Raw genomic sequence first — 20,246 nt, 5'->3', positions numbered from 1 at the left:
TTTTAGATTAATTAACTATATATACTATATATGTTTCACAAGGTCTCCATGCTCATCGTGCTCGCAGTCCTGAGGTTGTTGCATCATTAACAGAACAAACTTCAGGCTGCTCAATGGATTGATTTTTCTCTTCTTCTGTTTTCCTTGAAAAAGCTGGTTTTTTTGGAGTTGTTAGAGCTGCAGTTTCATTGTTTAGCATTGAAGAAACTTCCAATATAGATGGTCTATCGTCTGCGTTTTCCTGGACGCATAAAAGAGCTATTTGCATTGCATGCATCTAATTAATTTGCACGATGAAAGTGTATCATCCAGACAAGAATCCATAAATTCCATGCCTTTGCCTTCTTTCCACAGCTCATATGCCTGAAATTATAGAATATTAAGCATCAAATACTTGGAAAACAGAAATGTACATAGGTACTCAGCAAAAGAAAAGAAGTGTAAGATTTTGATCCATAGTTGTCTTAGCAATGTTTACTCAAGTTACTTACATATTCTAGGATGCTTAGGTTCTCGTTCAAACCATAATAACAAGCAGTCCTCTTGCCACTAATGATTTGTAGAAGTAGAAATCCAAAGCTGTAAACATCAGATTTGGTGGAGTACACGCCTTTTCTAACATACTCAGGAGGAACATACCCGCTGCATTGGATTTTTTAACATCAATTATTTAACTAACAAGAAAGCTGAGGTTATAAAGCTTTTTAGGCAAAGTACTTACTATGTTCCGACAATCCAACCTGTGTTTGCTTCATGATCATCTTTCTTGAAAATTCTAGCCATACCAAAGTCTGAGATCTTGGGTTTCATCTCGTCATCAAATAAAATGTTGCTAGCTTTCAAGTCTCGGTGAATAATTGTCATTCTTGAGTATTCTTGGAGATATAGAAGCCCTTGAGTAACCCCTTCAATGATGTCAATGCGTTTTCTCCAATCCCCAATAGATATCGCCTAATAGAGTCTATGTCAATGACATTGTGAAAAGTCAGTCATTCAATTATAATGGGGCTAATAAAGGAATAAGATGCGAAAAAATGCCCAAAAATTTAAAAAGACAACTTGTGTATCCCTATAAGATTGAAATTAGATGACCTTGGCTTTGTTTAAGCTTAAAGGGTGTTTGGCACAAGTGTCAACATTAGTAATTATTGGCTTGCAGCCTTCTGTGAATAAGATGCAAGAACTCTTATGTTATTGCATTTAACATTCTTTCATTTACTGTAATTGAATTGCAGGAAAGATATCAGACCAAAGAGGTAGAAGTCCAAGCTTTTGTTTGGCATGTACTCGTAGATCAGCATTTGTTCATCCCTCTCAATGCAAAATCCCAAAAGTCGCACAAGATTTACATGTTGCAGTTTTGCAGTAAGTATAACCTCATTCTTAAACTCCTCAAACCCTTGAGTAGACATTTTGGAAAGCTTTTTCACTGCTATTTCTTGCCCATTTGGTAACACACCCTGATAAATAAATAGACACCCATGATTAATTGGTGTCTTTCCATCATTAAGATACTGTAAGACATTTTCTACTCCCGCTGCCAAAATGTAGCATGGTAGTGGTTTATAGATAGAGTTTTGTTTCTGCCAATTTATTTAGTCTCGAACTTGAAGCACTTGTAATGATGGGGCAATGTCCACAATATATGTAGTCTAACAGAAGTTTACCTTGTAAACGGGACCATAACCTCCCTCTCCAAGTTTATTTTCAATTGAAAGTCTATCTGTAGCTGCCTCAATGTCAGCTAAAATAAAGACTTGAAGATTAGGAACATTGCCATTAAAATCTCCTGCAATTGCCATATGATTAATTTTGGACTTTGATTCTTTAGATGTAACAACCATTCCTATATTAAAAAAAAAAAAAAAAGGAAGATGCCCAAAAGTGTCAGTTCCTCAATCATGGTGGTTAAAATAGTGAATGATCCTCAGTTCCAATTATAGATTTTGAGTACATGTGGTAGAAAAATTTTACTGTTTAATTTGAGCATTCTCCTCCTTAAGCAATAGATCACAAGGCCCAATAGGAGAACAACGGTAGCAGTTGTTGCCAAAACAATCACTAATAATCGCCCCTTGTGTTGTCCATTATTTCCTTCCTCTTGAGCTGATAATGCATCTCTGGATCGAATTTATAAGAGATGAATATGTCAGAAAAGATCTTAAAACAATGTCACTGTCAGACTTCTAATACTTTCGATTGCTCAAATAATTGGATGTTCATATAATCTTCTATAAATATGTCATATATGTCATGTCTTATCTCTTTCTAAGACAACCCAATAACTCCATTGAACGTCCCGGATCAGGACTCCCACACCCTGATGTAGGAGGGGCAGGGGAAATTTTAGGGAGGCCTTGCCCCGATCAGGGCTCCCACACCCTAGGAGGCCCCTGCCCCCCTCTCATAGACCCCTGCTTAAAGAGGAGGGGCGGGGTAATAACAGGGATCCCAATTGAAAGCATTAGCGAAAACTTGACATTGGCCTAACGCTGAAATCTTTATTCATGGGTTAAATAAAATGGGATATAATTTCTTATTTTTTGGGGGCTAAGATGATCATTCAAGTCATATTGACATGTTCGAATTCTTTAACTACGTGGGCTATTAGATTAGCATTCTAAAAGTATTATTTTAACATTGTGGAGAGAACATCAAATAGATTATCAAGACTGCTGCATTTCTTACCTGCTAGAGAAAGCTCCCAATTGTCATCATAAAGGACTTGCCACACAAAGTAACCCAGTAGTTTCTTCTGCTTGGCATAAGAAACCTTAATTTTGACCACCTCAACATCATCAAAGCCGACCCAGGCTGATCAACCTGTGAAGAATTTTACTACATATGTAGCATTGTATCTTACAATAGCCCTATATCTCTGAATGTGAGCCTTGATTTCCTTATAGCTCATGTCCCCTTCAGGTGTAATGGCTGGACCTGTAGCGGGTGCACCAATGGCATTGTCGTTGGGATTCTTCAACTTCCACGCATAGCCATAGAAAGCCAAGCCCAAGACCAACTTTCCAGCAGGCAATCCCCTACCAATCCATGCACCAACTCCATAATCCGTGCTAGCCTCGCTTGATGGGTCAAATAAGGCTGCAAGAACACTTGTAAAGTTTGACCACTGAGGCATATAGTAGTCATAAGCCATGACATGAACCCAATTCAAGTTATCCCTTATGGAATCCACCGGGAAAGAAGCGCTATCCACATCCGGTGAGTATTGAACAGCAGCAGTCAAGATCAATTCTGTCTGGCTAGAGTTTTTTGCCTCAGAATTCGCTGCGGCTCGCCACTCCTGAAAGAGTAACCCCATATTGGTCATGTCGGAGCTTGTGTTTGCTGAAACCCAACAAAGGTCTAGGCCTTGGAAACCATAAAGCCTTGCTATCTTCATTGAAGAGTCGATGAAAGATTTTCTATAGGAAGCCTTGCTGACTATCAATGAAAGGACTGCATAGTCTGCGCTTCCACCCCCAATAGAAAGGAGGGTGGTGATTGATGGGTTCTTTTGTTTAACAGTGTTGGTGAAGGTGGAGAAGTATGGCTCATCGGAGGATGAGGTACAGAGCTCGTAGGACGAAGAGTTTAGACCAGCAAAAGCACAAATAAGGTGAGTAAAGAGGGCTGAGTTTATGTCTGAAACGGGGAACTCGCTGCCGGAGAACCAGTAACCTGCTTTGATCTAAGTTTGTGCAGTTGAAGGATTCAACTGTAAAGAAAGAAAGATATGGAAAAGAAGAATGATGACAACTTTGGACATCATGGAGCAAAGTTATATTTCAATTCTGAAGAAAGTAACAGCTTGCCATGAAATTGGTGGAGATCAGGAGGTGGATTAATTTTGGAAGGATCTTCTGAGACAGTTGAAGAGAGGAGAGGTAACATTAATTGGCCGGTGTGTAGTAAGCTTTTGTCCATAACAAAGAACGAACAAAAAGTTAAACATGGCCAACGTTTTCAACCTACTACGAAATTGAAAACATGGCCAAAATTTTACCAAGATAGGTAACTTCCAAAACAGAGTTTAATGTATTAATAATAACGTAAAATGTTTTCCATTGAAAAAAGTTGTTCTTATTGGGAACATCTGAAAGGAGGTTTTGCTGAAAGACTGAATTGCAAATAGGTATTCGTCATTAAGACCATGGACAATGACATTGATATCAGGAATCGTGTGGACGATGTCAATTTTGTCTTTTTGGTGAGCAAAATAATTTCTTCAGCAAAGAGAAAGATACATGATAAAGTATGAATCAAATGAGGTATCATTTGTTGGACTTACTTTCATCTGCCCTGCTTTCGTGTATATATATATATATATTACACGAATGAATTTCATTCATGCATCGACCCTTTTTCAATAAAACTTTTGGTTTCGTTGCTCTGTATGTATGAATATTGTTGAAAAACACACATTTATTTAACTAGTATCTTATTTTGTTGATATGGTTGCGTCAATGGGCCTTTAATTTTTTTTTATTTTCTTTTTAACTAAGGCCGATTCCAACTGTTTCATCAGCCGAATAAGATAATAATATAATAAAAATATAATTTTTAACATTATTACTCTATGTATATATAGTTCATACCAATTTCCAGAGATATGCATGTTCATGATTTAATAGCAAAACTTATTAGTGAATTACTACTGTAGCAGTCCACCCACAGACTTAAAACCAAACAGAGACTGGGAAGGTACAGATTTGGTAGGATGAGGACAAACCTAATCACACTCAGGAAAATGTCATGGCGATTTGAATATATATATATATAGTGCATGGACTTAAATTGTCAATGACCATTTTGTATTGCTCAACAAATTCATAATGAGTTTACACTATGTAGACTATTAGGATTGCCCTCAATGTCAAACTCGGCTGTGGATTATGAAAATACGAGTTTAGCAACAATGAAGATAATAGAGTGATAGTTAATGACCATATAGACCATGTCTATGAAAAAAAAAATGGGAAAAATGGGATTTTTTTTTTTTAAAAAAAAAAAAATAACTATATTAGTTTCACAAGCCCTCCAAGCTTATCGTGCAACTAGTTCGGAGATTGTTGCATCATTATTAGAACAAATTTCTGACTGCAATCTACATTTATTTTTCTCCTCTTCATCTGTTTTCCTTGAAAAGGCTGGCTTTTTCGGAGTTGTTAGAACTGTAGTTTCATTTTTTAGCATTGAAGAAACTTTTAACATAGATCGCCTGTCTAGTGTCTTCCTGAACGCATAAAAGAGCTATTTGTATGCATGTAATTAATTTGCACGATGAAAGTGTGTCAACCAGAGTAGAATCCATAAATTCCATGCCTTTGCCTTCTTTCCACAGCACATATGCCTGAAGTTATACAACAGTAAGCATCAAATACTTGGAAAACAGAAAACAAGTGTAAAATTTTGATCCACGGTTGTCTTAACAATGTTTACAAAAGTTACTTACATATTCTAGGATGTTTAGTTTCTCATCAAAACCATAATAATGAGCGGTCCTCTTGCCACTAATGATTTGTAGAAGCAGAACTCCAAAGTTATAAACATCAGATTTTGTGGAATACACTCTTTTTCTAAAATACTCGGGAGGAACATAACCGCTACATTGAATTTTTTAACATCAAAATTAATTATGTAACTGACAAGAAAGCTTAGGTTATAAAGCTTTTTAGGAAAAGTACTTACTATGTTCCAACAATCCGACCCGTGTTGGCTTCCTGATCATCTTTCTTGAAAATTTTAGCCATACCAAAGTCTAAGATCTTGGGTTTCATCTTGTCATCTAATAAAATGTTGCTAGCTTTCAAGTCTTGGTGAATAATTGTTATTATCGAGTATTCTTGGAGATATAGAAGCCCCTGAGTGATCCCTTCAATGCGTTTTCTCCAATTCAATAGATAGCGTCTCATAGGGTCTATATCAAATTAGATCATGAAAAGTTAGTCATTCAATTGTCATGGGGCCAATAAAGGAATAAGTTGCAAAAAAATACCCAAAATTTTTAAAAGACACCTTGTGCCAGTATCCCTATATGCTTGAATTGAGTTGACCTTGGCTTTTTTTAAGCTTAAAGGGTGTTTGGCACAAGTGTCAGCATCAGTAATTATTGGCCTGCTGCTTTCTATGCAAAAGATGCAAGAGCTTATTGCATTTAACATTCTCTCATTATGGTAATTGAATTGCTGGAAGGATATCATACCAAAGAGGTAGAAGTCCAAGCTTTTGTTTGGCATGTACTCATAGATCAGCATTTTTTCATCCCTCTCAATGCAAAATCCCAGAAGCCGCACAAGATTTACATGTTAAAGTTTTGCAGTAAGTATAACCTCATTCTTAAACTCCTCAAACCCTTGCGTAGATGTTTTTGAAAGCTTTTTCACTGCTATTTCTTACCCATGTGGTAATACACCCTGATAAATAAATAGGCACCCATGATTAATTGGTAATTTTCCTTCATTAAGATACCACAAGACATTTTCTACTCTTGCTGCCAAAATGTAGCATTTCATAGATAAGAGTTATGTTTCTGCAAATTTGTTTAGTCTTAAACTTGATGCACTTGTAATGATGATGGGGCAACGCCACAATATTTGCAGTCTAATAGAAGTTTACCCTGTAAACAGGACCATAACCTCCCTCTTCAAGTTTATTTTCAAATGAAAGTCTATCTATAGCTACCTCAATGTCAGCTAAAACAAAACCCTTCAAATTAGAAACATTGCCATTAAAATCTCCTGCAGCTTCCATATGATTAATTTTGGACTCCGATTCTTTGGATGTGACAACCATTCCTATATTAATTAACAAAACAAAACAAAACAAAACAAAAAAGAACAGAAGATGCCCAAAATTGTCAGATCCTCGATCAATCATGGTGGTTAATAGTAAATAATCCTAACTTTCAATTATAGATGGTGAGTACATGCAGTAGAGAGACTTTACCTTTTAATTTGAACATTCTCCTCCGTAAGCAACATATGACAAGCCCCAGTAGGAGAACAACGGTAGCAGTTGTAGTCAAAACGATCCGCCCCTTGTGTTGTCCATTAATATTATTTCCTTCCTCTTGAGCTGATAATGCATCCCATGATCGAATCATGTCAAAAATGATCTTAAAACAATGTCACTGTCAGACTTCTAATACTTTTGATTGCTGAAATAATTGGATGTTCATATAGTTTAGTTTATTAAAGCAATGCCAGCAAATATTCTATAAATATTAATGTCATATATATATCATGTCTTATCTCTTTCAAAGACAACCCAATGACTCCATGAAAAGTCAGTTTGCTTAAGCCAGCCAAGTCAGGAGAAACATAAAACAAAAGATAATATATAAGCTTATGTAGGGATAGGGATCCCCTATAATTCCCTGCCCACAGAGAAGGGGCAGGGGAAATTGTAGGGTAGTCGTGCCTCAGCAGGGCTCCCATGCCTTAAGAGGGTCCCTTAGGCGGTTAGGCCTTACCTCCCTCTCATAGACTTTTGCCCAAAGAGGAGGGAGCCGGGTAATAACAGGAATCCCTCAATTGTAGGGGATCCCGGTCTGCTCATGTAGACATTTCTCCTGATAAATTACCTCATTTGATCGAAATCTAATTATTGTCAACCAAAACCCAAACAGGGGAAAAAAGAAAGATTATATGTATAATCGAACAGGAAAGGCCATTGAAATGTAGACAAGCATTGGCAAAAACTTGACATTGGCCTAACATTGAAATATTCATTCCTGTGTTCAATAAAATGGGATATAAAAAAAAAAAAACAAAGACTGCTGCATCTCTTACCTGCTAGAGAAAGCTCCCAATTGTCATCATGAGAGACTTGCCACGCATAATAACCAAGTAGTTTCTTCTGCTTGGCATAAGAAACCTTAATTTTGACCACATCAGCATCATCAAAGCAGACCCAGGCCGATCCAACTGTGAAGAATTTCACTTCATATGTAGCATTGTATCTTACATCAGCTCCATTTGTCTGAATGTAAGCCTTGATATCCTTATAGCTCATGCTTCCATCATCTGTAATGGCTGGACCAGTAGCCAGTGCACCAATAGCACTGTCATTGGGATTCTTCAACGTCCACGCATACCCATAGAAAGGCAAGCCCAAGACCAACTTTCCAGCAGGCAAGCCCCCACCAATCCATGCACCAATGCCATAATCCGTGCTAGCCTCGCTTAATGGGTCATATAAGGCTGCAAAAGCACCTGTAACGTCTGACCACTCAGGACCATAGTAGTCATAAGCCATGACATGAACCCAATTCAAGGTATCCCTTAGGGAGTCCACCGGGAAAGAAGCGCTATGCACATCCGGTGAGTATCGAACAGCAGCAGTCAAGATCAATTCTGTCTGGCTAGAGTTTTTTCCCTCAGAATTCACAGCCGCTCGCCACTCCTTAAAGAGTAACCCCATATTGGTCATGTCGGAGCTTGCGTTTGCTGAAACCCTACAAAAGTCTAGGCCTTGGAATCCATAAAGCCTTGCTATCTTCATTGAAGAGTCGATGAAAGATTTTCCATAAGAAGCCTTGCTGACCATCAATGAAAGGACTGCATAGTCTGCGCTTCCACCCCAATAGAAAGGAGGGTGGTGATTGATGGGTTCTTTTGTTTAACAGTGTTGGTGAAGGTGGAGAAGTATGGCTCATCGGAGGATGAGGTGGAGAGCTCGTAGGACGAAGAGTTTAGACCTGCATATGTGAAAATAAGGTGACTAAAGAGGGTTGAGTTTATGTCTGCAATAGGTAACCCACTGCCGGACAACAAGTAACCTGCTTTGATCCAAGTTTGTGCAGTTGAAGGGTTCAAGTGTATAGAAAGAAAGATATGGAAAAGAAGAATGATGGTAATTTTGGACATCATGGAGCAAAGCTATACTTCAATTCTGAAGAAAGTAAAAGCTTGCCATGAAAATGGTGGAGATCAGGAGGTCAAGGTGGATTAATTTTCTAAGGATCTTAAGGGCCAGCTAGACCACAAGGCGAGTGAGACACTTGCCCAGGGCCCCGGATTAATAATGCAAAAAAAAAAAAAAAAAAAAAGGTCAAAAAAAGTTTTTAATAATTTTTTTTTTAAAAAAAAAAAAATTTAAGGCTCATTTTTTTTTTAATAAAAACTTGAGCCCTCTAATCATAATATGTAAGTAATTTAAAAAATGCTTCAATTTAATAAGTCTCAATATAATAAGCCCACGGTAAAATAAGATTAATTAACCCAAAAAAATAAATATCCTTGTACTTAAAATGGTGTATGGGTTTTTTTCTTGTGGGTTTTGTATGGATTTTTTGACAATTTTTTTGATGGGTTTGTTTGAAACAGGTAAAATAAGTAAAGATTCATTAAAAAAAAAAAAAATTGATTTTTTATATTTTTGTAATGTTTTATTTTTGTACTTGATTTTTCTTATGGGTTTTGTATGGGTTTTTGTCAAAAAAAATTTTGGTGGGTTTTGTTTGAAACAGATGTATCAAAGATGTAAGGATTCATAAATAAAAAAAAATTAAAAAAAATTTAAAATTAAAAATTGATTTTTTGTTGTAATGTTTATTTTTGTGCTTGATTTTTTTGGTGGGTTTTGTATGGGTTTTTGACAAATTTTTTTGTGGGTTTTGTTTGAAACAAAGGTGTACCAAAGAATCAAATGAAGAAATTACTGCCACGATATGGATATTTTTTTTGTTTTCTGTTTTTTTTTTTATTTTGATAATTTTATATGGGTTCTTGATAATATTTTTGGTGAATTTCTTTTGGTTAGTTTGCTTTTGTGTGCTTCAGTTTGAGAACATGTGCTTAGCAGAGATTTGATGCGGTTTTAGGATTGATACATAAAAAAAAAAATTAATTCTTTTATTGTTATGTTTATTTTTGTAAGGATTAATAAAAATGAAAACTCTAAATATAATAATAATATTAAAATAAATATTATTTAATTAATATTTAAATATTAAACAGATGAGAAGTAACATATTAATGCCATCTTTCTCAGGTCCCTTTCATTGACAAGTCTTCAGGTACCCTTTCATTGACAAAGTCTTTCCTGAATTGTACTTTGTGTAGTCAGCTTTTGTTGATCTGTAAACGAGTTTTTATAAGGCTCACTTGTTAGAATACATTTTGAGTGGTTGGTCTATCTACACATACATAAATAGGTAGATAAATAGGTAGGATTTCATACAAACTTGTTAGCAATTTGAATCTATTAAATCGAGATAAACCTGAACAACAAATTACTAAAAATTCTAATTCGTTGCGTCCAGAGGAACCTACTATGAAATTGAAGAGAGCTGAAAACAGGGCCAAAGTTTTATCAAAAGACGTAACTTTAACAACAAATGTGTTGTTTGGTAAATAACAATGGCTTTACAATGCACTGTTCATGATTGATAAGGAAAAAAAAATGAGTGTAATAATTAGTATAGAAAAGTGAAAAAGTTGTATTAAAAAGTGAAAAAAAAAAATTTGTTTTATAATGATTTTTTTATTTAAATAGCAGTAAAAAGTGATTGATGTGATATAAAAAATAAATGATGTGCTATAAAAAGTGAATGTTTTGATGTTGATTTTTTTGAAAAATGAGATAAATAATGTAGGGAAATGTGATGTTGTTTAACAAACAAGACCAAAGTTCAATGTATTAATTGTCTGCCTCCCAAGACACAGGGTTCAATGTCTTAGGTAGTCCAGCACACAACATAAATTCAAATAGTTGAATCCAATCTTCTCTTTCAAGTTGAACGGTCTAAGCATCCAGAAGACATGATTGACTCCTTGGCTTTGCTTGCTTCTAAATGCATGCCACTTCTCTTTAGATTTGGCTTGGGTTCACTTCTTAGGATTGAGAGATTATCCTATTAAAGGACAGAATAAACATGTGTTACAATTTCATCAATTAGGCAAGGCTGATGATTAGTGAAAGCGGGAAGTCAAGAAGCATTCAAAGCTGCCATTTCCATGCAATTAAGCTCCTGTCAGTCGGAATATGTGGAAGGAGGTGGCCAGCTAGCTTGCTTGTTTCTTTGGCTGAAAAAGTGAATTGCCAATCACTATACGACATCAGGTGTCGTATTGACGACGACAATTTTGTCTCTTTGTGACAATTTGTTTGACTTTACCTCCGGTTTTAGAAGATACTCCTTTGATTCCTGCGCCTGCAAAAGTTTTGATAGTGAAACATTCCTTTGTTTCCAAGCCTACTCTGGGTTTTGTTGGCTTCTGTGGGTGTTTCTTGCGGGTGTTTGTACTCTGGATCTCTCCGGTCTCTTGTGGGCTATTGTTGGGTCTCTTGTGGGTGCTCCTTGTGAGCTCAGGGTTTTTTTTTTTGGTGTTTTTTTTTTTTCAGAAAAAACCAAATAATAATGTTGTTTATGATCACAATTTCACTTTAAATTGATTCATTTTATATTGCTTCACCCATTTGTTTTGGTGTAAACTATTTACTCTATTTCACTAATTGTCGTGTCATAAAATATTATTCAACTTTAAAATAAAAATATTCTTTATGAGACGTAAAATAGTTTACACTTTCCATTTGCGTAAATTATTTTCTGTCATTATCCTACATCCTCGAGACTAGCAATTGTAAGAGAACTCTTTATAAAGTCTACTTACTCGAATAGATCTCAGATTGCTTGAACACATGCTAGGGCAAAAGGACCCGACAAAAACCCTCTCTGTACGTTTAAATTGCAAATAGTTCGAACAAGCAATTGCACTGAATTTTAATATACCCCCAAAAACCTTTTATTCTCTCACTCTTTTTTTTTTTTTTTTTTTCCTGCAGCTCGTCCTCACTATCTCTCTTCCTCAAAGCTCCTTGTATTATATGAGAATTCTCTAGTCTCCCTTATTCACCTCAATTTGTTGGCTATCGGAAGTTTTGCTTCCGGTTTAGGGGCAAAATTAAACATCGAACGGCTACAATCTCCATCTCATTGGAAGTAGGAAACACCATCCTTAAATACGACCACGCCTTATTACACATATCTATGACATAACATATCTGACTATGTATTGGCCTTATACAATATTATTTATTAATAATAAGCTTCTTCATTCAATCTCTACGCTCCCCATGCCCGCGAAGCTGCAGCCACAACAATAAGAATTGCCCATTAGAAGAAGAAGAAAACAGAGCACATTTGATAATTAAACAACAACAAGAAGAAGAAGACCAGAAAACAAAGCACATTTGATAAGAAGAAGAAGAAGACAGAGCACATGCCGATGGACCCAACATTATAAAGGAGTTTAATTTTTCGTTTTCTATTTATTTATTTTACAATCACTTTAAGCAGACAGATTTTGATAGTTTGCTTGGGGCTTAGCAAATATTTAAATGCATAAAAATGGAATTGATATAAATGATTGAAATATATTCATACGAACCTGTCTGAGAAAGAGCAAAGTTTTTGTCGGCGCCCACATGCCACGCGAAGTAACCGAGCAATCCCTTTCCCTTAGCGTATGTAACCTTAGTAGAGATGCTCTGATTATCATCATATCCAATCCATGTCGTCCCGGCATAGCAGTAGTCTGTAACAATGGAGGAATTGTACACTGCCGTGGCTCTATTCTGGGTGATGAGATCTTTGATTCCGCCGTAACCCAACCCATCTGAGGCGGCTCCCTTCGCCGGCGCAAATATTCCATGGTTATTAGCATTTACCAGACGCCATCCATGGCCATAAAATGGAAGTCCGAGGACTAATTTATTGGCTGCCACGCCTGACTGAATCCAAGCTTTGATGCCGGCGTCGCCGCTAACTTTGCTTGTCGGATTGTACAATACAGCCGGCGGTCCGGTCTTAGTCGGTGAGTTTTTCGCATCAGGGGTATATAAGTCATAGGCCATTACGTTGAGCCAGTCCAAGGTGTTTGATATTGCCTGAATGGGATAAATCAACGAGTAATAGTCAGAGGAGTAAAAGACTGCGGCGGATAGAAGCAACGGCGCCTTGTCGCTGCTCTTGGACTCAGCGGCGACGGCGGCTCGCCATTCGTTGAGGAGTGAACCAAAATTTGTCATTTGCTACTTCGTGGAGGGGTACTCCCAATCGAGGTCAAGGCCATGGAAGTTGTTAGCCCTCGCTAGCTTTATGGAGGAATCTATGAATGATTTACGGGTACTGGGTTGGGTAGCCATTGAAGCAAAGGTCGAAGCTTTAGACTCTCCTCCACCGATGGACAAAAGGGTTTTAACAGAAGGGTTCGTTTTTTGAACGGTTTGTGTGAAGGTTGAGAATTGGGCAGAGTTTGTGGAAGAAATGGTGACTTGGTAGGTGCTGGGGCTGAGATCGGCGAAGGCGCAGAAGAGATGGGTGAAATGGGTTGAGTCTATGCTCGACACCGGGAATTAATTGCGGGGAGTCCAGTATGCGGCTTTCACGACGGATTGTCCGGCGGAGAAGTGGAGTTGGAGATGGAAAAGGAAAAGGAAGGTTGAAAGTACATATGCAAGCGTTTGGGAAGCCATTGAAAGGAGAGGGGCAGTGTGCAGACTCTTGCTTTGTCTACTCTAGCTATGAGATAATTAGATATATATAGGTTTGAGAAGAGACAACTTTTGATGTTTTTTCTTATTCTTTTGATTTTCTTTTTCCTCTTTGGTGCTAATTAATTATCTGATGGTGGGTTTGAAGTTTGAACAATATTAAACCCATATATACACTGTTTCAATGGAGATCGACTTTCATGGGAGTGTGGGAGTTTTTAGTGCCCATCGGCATAAAGAGGTCCAAAAATGAAATGGTATATGCAAAAGACTAATCTGCCGGTGCCGTGGCCGTGGTCGTTACATGGTCTAAAATGTCAGCTTATAAGAATTTTCCAAAGAAAACAAGATGAAGTTATAGTCTGAGATCAGCCTCCGCCAACAATCAAGCCAGCTGTTTTGAAAATGCTCTTGTGTTTATCTGGTTGCTGAAATCAAAGCTTCTTCGAGAACTTAAAATATAATTATTTAATTAATATTTTAACAGCGTTAATGTAAGAATCTCCTTCCTTAATGGGTTGAAGGGGGAGACTTATTGTGTATAGGCCCATGTGGTTTGGCCCACCAGCACACTAAAAGCCCACGTAAATTGGGCCGGTCTTTCAACCTACGGAAACATGCACTATAAAACAAAAGAGGCTTTTCTTCAATATTCTTTCTTGTCTTTGGCCGTGATTTTTTACAAGAAAGAACATAGGCTTTTATTAATCGAGAATAAACTTGAGTTTTCTCTAGGAGGTGTCTTTGGGTGTTGTGACAACATATTTACCATACAAAAGAAAATGACAATATTTGATAGGTGAAAAATAGATTACTTTGCTTGCTCTTAGTCAAGTTTTGATTATGGTTAATTAATTTATGAGGAAAATTAAACTTCAATGACTAAAATCTACCTCTCAGTGGAAGTCAGAAATATTATTCATTAATAGGATCTATTAGAGCTTATTACACATATCATTATGATGTTAATTAATTTGGTCTTATTCTTGATAATACAAGCTCCAATCTATATCTCTCTACGCTCATCCCCATGTAACTGAGGCTGCAACAACAGAAAGAATTACAGGTTAGAAGTTAGAATGAAGACTACAAATCCAAATAGGAATAGCAATAATCAAACATGCCATGCATGAGACGACAACATGTATTTACCAAAAAAGAAGGCACATGGAGACAACAAAAAATTTGGTTTGTCTTTGGTTGAAACTCACAAGAGTTATTGTTGAAACCTAGCCAGCTGCTAACAGGCTTTATGGGTCGAGTTTGTCGCATGTTGATTTATGTGTATGAGAAATGTTATACACACTTTCACTTCTTATATTTTCAAATGTACATTTTTTAACATGATAGTAAAAATTACTATTACATTTTAGATGGGTCATTATTGAAATTTTGGATCACTATCACGTCAAGGAGAATGCATTTGAGTGTGTGTAACATTTCTCTTATGATTATAAGATTATATGGGTCGACACAAACACAAATAATTTAATCAATTGTGGCAAACCCTTCAATCTTAACACGACTTGATTAACTAAGCAGCGGATATCACATGACTTTGTTGGACTGACAATAACATATATAGGAATAGAATTTTAAGTGCATGAGTTGGAATAGATATAAATTTATGATTGAATTCATATATATATATACTTACCATTCCGAGACAGAGTGAAATTTTTGTCGGCGCCGACATGCCACGCAAAGTAACCGAGCAATCCGTTTCCCTTAGCATATGTAACCTTAGTATAGATGCTCTGCGTATCATCATAGCCAATCCACGTCATCCCGGCATAGCAATAGTCTGTAACAATCGTCGAATTGTACACTGCCGTGACATTATTATTGCTTATAAAATCCTTGATTCCGCTATAAGTTATGGACCCATCTGGTGATATGGATGTAACCGCTCCATTAGCCGGAGAAAATATTTCGTGGTTATTAGCATTTGCTAGAAGCCATGCGTAGCCATAAAATGGAACGCCGAGGACTAATTTTTTGGCTGCCACACCTGCCTGAATCCAATTTTTAACGCCGGTGTCGCCGCTGACTTGGCTTGTTGGATTGTACAATGCAGTCGGCGGTCCGGTCACGTTCGGTGACCAACCGGGGCCATAAAAGTCATAGGCCATTAGGTTGATCCAGTCCATGGTGTTTGATATGGCCTGAAAGGGATAATTCACGGTGTAATAGTTTGAATTGTAAAAGAATGCGCCGGATAGAAGCAACGCCGTGTTGTTGGTGCTGCTGGATTCATTGGCGATGGCTGCTCGCCATTCCGTGAGGAGTGAGCCGAGGTTAGTCATTTCCGTGGCGGAGGAAGGGTATTCCCAGTCGAGGTCAAGGCCATGAAAGCTGTAATTCCTAGCAAGCCGTATGGAGGAATCTATGAATGTTTTACGTGAGCAGTTTTGGCTAGCCATCAAAGCGAAGGTTGAAGGACTACAGCCTCCGCCGCCGATGGATAAAAGAGTTTTGACTGAAGGGTTCTTTTGCTGCACGGTTTGGGTGAAGGTTGAGAATGGAACTGCGTTTGTGGAAGAAATGGTGACTTCGTAGCTGGTGGAGTCGAGATCGGCAAAGGCACAAAAGAGATGGGTAAAAAGGGTGGAATCTATGCTGGACACCGGGAATCCAAGGCCGGGAAACCAGTATGCGCCCTTCACGACAGTTGTCTGCCCTGCAAAGAGGTGAAGTTGGAGAAGGAAAAGGAAGGTTGAAAGCACATATACAAATGTTTTCAAAGCCATTGCAAGGGAATTGTAGGCAGCGTACTATTCCTTAGAGCTTTGAGATCATATGCATATATAGCATTTTTTTTTTTTTTTTTCGATTTTGCATTAATAATCTGATTTTTTTTTTTTTCTTTGACTGTACAATATATATTAAGGGAATTGTAGGCAGCGTACACTTCCTTGGAGCTTTGAGATCTTACCTATATATATTGCGTATAAGATATATAGTGTGGTTGAAATGCGGTGGTTAAGTGTTAATTACGTACGTATAGCTTGCTTTGGTCTAAAATGTCAGCTTAAAATTTTCCAAAGAAAAGAAGATGGACAAAGGATACCAGGGTTTAACCAAACTAATATCTAACAATTTTAAGGTTTTTAATATGGTTAGGCCTTAGCAATTAGTATAAGAGCACAATAGGGGTTAAAGTTAGTTGTTATTAACTAAAACCGTTAACCATAACCGTCAAGCTAGCACATGGAGGGGGGCTCTCAACTTTGGGGCAGGGAGTAGTGTATATAAGATAAGCCAATGATTTCTTAGCGATCAGGCTGTCCATATGGTCCCTTCTCCAAGCAGTAGAAACCAACAAATTAATTAAACGGATATATTTTGTGGAATATTATTTCACAATGTTATATATGTCGGTGATGAACTGGCTAAATGGTCAATGGGGAGGAGGCACTAGATTGGTCCATTTTGTATGTGGTGGAGAACGTTGACGCTTTGCTGCCTAATACTTTGTATTTTGACAGTGAAGATATCACTTACCCCAATTGATAGGCTTCCTCTATCTTCCACGCTCTCGTATCTTGATGTTGACAAATATGAAAGATAGTTCTTGTTTTTTTGTGATTTAATAGTATTGTAAGTTGTTTATTTTCCGTTTAATGATACTCTTGAAATAATGATGAATACTTTTATGAATCACATTGAAAATTAGGGTTGAAAAGGTGGACGGTTAACAAAATACGAAAGTCACTATTTATAAGCTAGTGAGCGAATGATACAAGTGTGATAATCAAATTCTCAAGATTTGGTTACATTTATAGGATTTGATTACTATCAATTCCTAAAGAAAGAATATTATGATATCAATCAAATATATAAAATATATTTTTTCCATATATTCTAAAATTTATTAATAAATCATCCGTGTATTTATCAATCAAAACATTTAACAACTCTCTTGTGCGGGCAGACATTATCATGCAGTTGAAGGAGGAAGACATTTGAACATCTTTAGTAAATGTTGTGGGCTTTTGCTGTATATATAGTTGACACTTACAAGCTAGGGTCCATTATGAGAGAGGTACTCTTTGCATCTCATGCACAAGAGTCCTAATCACCATCAAAGCCCTCCAGCACGTCATGCACATTTCGTGACATTGCAGAAGGATTAGTATGCATGTGAGCCACATCACTACATAAAAAGTCCAAATAGTGTGGTTTTTTTACGAAGAAACGTTACTTTTTAAAAGGTAACGCAAAAAATGCGACGCTTTAACAACGTTAAAATATAAGAGGTTGTAAAATCTAGAATAGTGACATTTAGGTTCAAACGTCACTAGTTGAGAGATTTTTCATAAAACATGTCACCTTATAAAAGAGGGAGAAATTGTTGAAGCGTCACATGATGTGCATGACAAGCAATAAATTAGGCTTATAAAATGATAGGGACTCTTGGGTTGGAACAAGAAATTATAGTACCTCTTGTATTTAGTTTTGAGATATGCTTATTCCATCCCTAATGTCTTCTTCTTCTAATTCTTACACGTTCCCTAATGTGTCTCATTTAGTTTATATTAAACTTGGTAACTATATCTAATGGTTAATTAACTCAAAATGATTGATATGGACTCTTGTTTGAACCATATAGCAAACTTCCATAACATTTACAATTCTTCATTAATTACTACTAGGGCTGTAATCGAGTCGAGCCGAGTTGGGCTTTAGGATTTTAAGACTCACTCGATTATGAAGATGCTTATTCGAGCCGAGCTTGAGTTCGACCCGAGCTATGAAATGTGAGTTCAAGCTTAGCTCGTTTAAATCTTGAGTGAGTTAAGTTCGAGTTCTTTGAGAATGCTATTCGAGCCAGGCTTAACTTGAGCTCGACCTAGGCTATTAAATTCTTTAATATATGATCTGAGCAAAGTTAAATCCCGAATTTTAAAACAACCTTTACACATTTATCTATAGTATAAATATATAATACAAAACTATATAAGACATATTATTCAATATAACATATACCTATAGTCTATAGGTAGTAAATTAACAATATATTATTATATATAACTAGATAGTAGAAACTATAGCATATGTATAATGTGGGCAAATTATAAATATAGTTATACTTGAAGAAGAAAAAAGAATCTAGTTTGGCTATTATATTTGGATGCTCTAAAAGTTAGCGTATATATATATATATATGAACAAGCTAACGAGTTGGTCAAGCTTTAAATGAGCTGAGCTCGCGAACCCTTATCAAGTTTTCTTGAGTGAGTCGAGTATGTATTATTTACTAATCGAGTGGGCTTCTACAGTATCGAGCTCGAGTTCAGGTCAAGCTAAACCGAGCAGGTTGTCAACCAGATTGATTTATTTATAGCCCTAATTGCATGATAGTATGTATATGTATATGTGCGTATAATAGGAAAATTTTCAAAACAAATCACAAAAAGTTACCAGTAGCATCTTTGCTAGTGGTTCCCAAAACATTGGGAATGTTACAATACTACCCAATGTGTAGGGAACCAAAAGAGTTTCCATATACATTATTTTACTATAAATATTTCTCTTTGCTCTCTCATCTTCCATATTTTTGCCTTTTATTGAGGATTGTGTTGAAATTTTATAAAAAAAAATGTGAAGGTATGTATGACACTTGTATTTTGTAAAGAAATAATATTTTAATATTATATGAAAATGTAAGGGAATTTATTATGAATTATATTTGGATATGAAAGTAAAAAGTAGTTTTGTTTCCTAAATTTAGAGAAAATCAAAGATAAATTGATGTTGGTATGCTTTCGATTGTTAAATACACCGATAATTGAATGAATCCAAAATATATAATAGGTGTAATAATGAGGGGTGCCCATCAGTTCGCAAGCCCAACTATATGGACAAGGATCCTCTCCAGTCCAAAATGGACTGGAGAGGATCCAGTTAATGGCTATGATTTCTCTTTAGAGATCCTAAGGCCATCAACCTGCCATATAGTGTATTAAAAAAATATTATTATTTTTTTATTTTATTTTTAAAAATAAATAAAAAACAAAATAATAAAAATTAAAAACAAATATAAAAAAATAAAAATAAAAATAAGGGTGCCTGCCATCCATGTTAAGCCACGGGGTGGTCACACCACATTTTAGATTGGAGGTGTGTATGTCGCCATCTCTGGCCCTTTGGGGTGGCTCGGCCACTAGGCAGCCAACAAAAAATAAAATTGATTTGTCTCGGGTGGCCGACCACTCCTTGGCCATGTGGGGGTGGCCTAAGCCACCCCAGTTGGCCAGAGGCCATCGGGGTGGATCGGCTCCCCATATGCCCCTGCAGTCACACCCCCATGTCCTGTGGGTCAGGTCACACCGTGACAACATGGGGTGGTCACACCCTTTTTCTTTTTTTTTTAAATTTTTTATTATTTTGTTTTTTATTTATTTTTAAAAGTAAAATATTATTATTTTGTTAATACACCACGTGGCGAGTTGATGGCCTTAGGATCTCTAAGGAGAGATCCTAGCCATCAACTGGATCCTCTCCAGTTCATTTTGAACTGGAGAAGATCCTTGTCCGAGATGCGCATGACAAGCAGTAAATTAGGCTTATAAAATGATAGGGACTCTTGGGTTGGAACACGAAATTATAGTACCTCTTGTAAGGCTCCGTTTACTTCGTCGTAAAATAGTTTTCAAAAAATAATTTTTGTATTTTACGGTGTTTACTTCAACGTAAAATTGTGGTCAACAAAAAATATTTTCTTTTTGACCGAAAATTCTTTTCAA

At 36.7% G+C, this 20,246-nt stretch overlaps 1 protein-coding gene and 1 pseudogene across 1 annotated transcript; both read right to left on the bottom strand.

Moving 5' to 3' along the window:
• Window positions 1-11,786: 11,786 nt before the first annotated feature.
• LOC132184608 (class V chitinase-like) lies at window positions 11,787-13,656 on the bottom strand (annotated as a pseudogene).
• Window positions 13,657-14,410: 754 nt separating this feature from the next.
• On the bottom strand, window positions 14,411-16,272 carry LOC132184895 (class V chitinase-like). Its single transcript, XM_059598684.1, has 2 exons — window positions 15,155-16,272; window positions 14,411-14,539 (listed from the first exon to the last, which is right to left on the bottom strand). The coding sequence occupies exons 1-2, from the start codon at window positions 16,245-16,247 to the stop codon at window positions 14,520-14,522; spliced, it is 1,113 nt and encodes a 370-aa protein (XP_059454667.1). The 5' UTR covers window positions 16,248-16,272; the 3' UTR covers window positions 14,411-14,519.
• Between the last annotated feature and the right edge of the window lie 3,974 nt (window positions 16,273-20,246).

This window comes from Corylus avellana, chromosome ca6, assembly GCF_901000735.1.
Source record: "Corylus avellana chromosome ca6, CavTom2PMs-1.0".
Lineage (NCBI taxonomy): Eukaryota > Viridiplantae > Streptophyta > Magnoliopsida > Fagales > Betulaceae > Corylus > Corylus avellana.
Note: the sequence above shows the minus strand (reverse complement) of the source record. Positions and strands in the feature narration are given on the sequence as shown.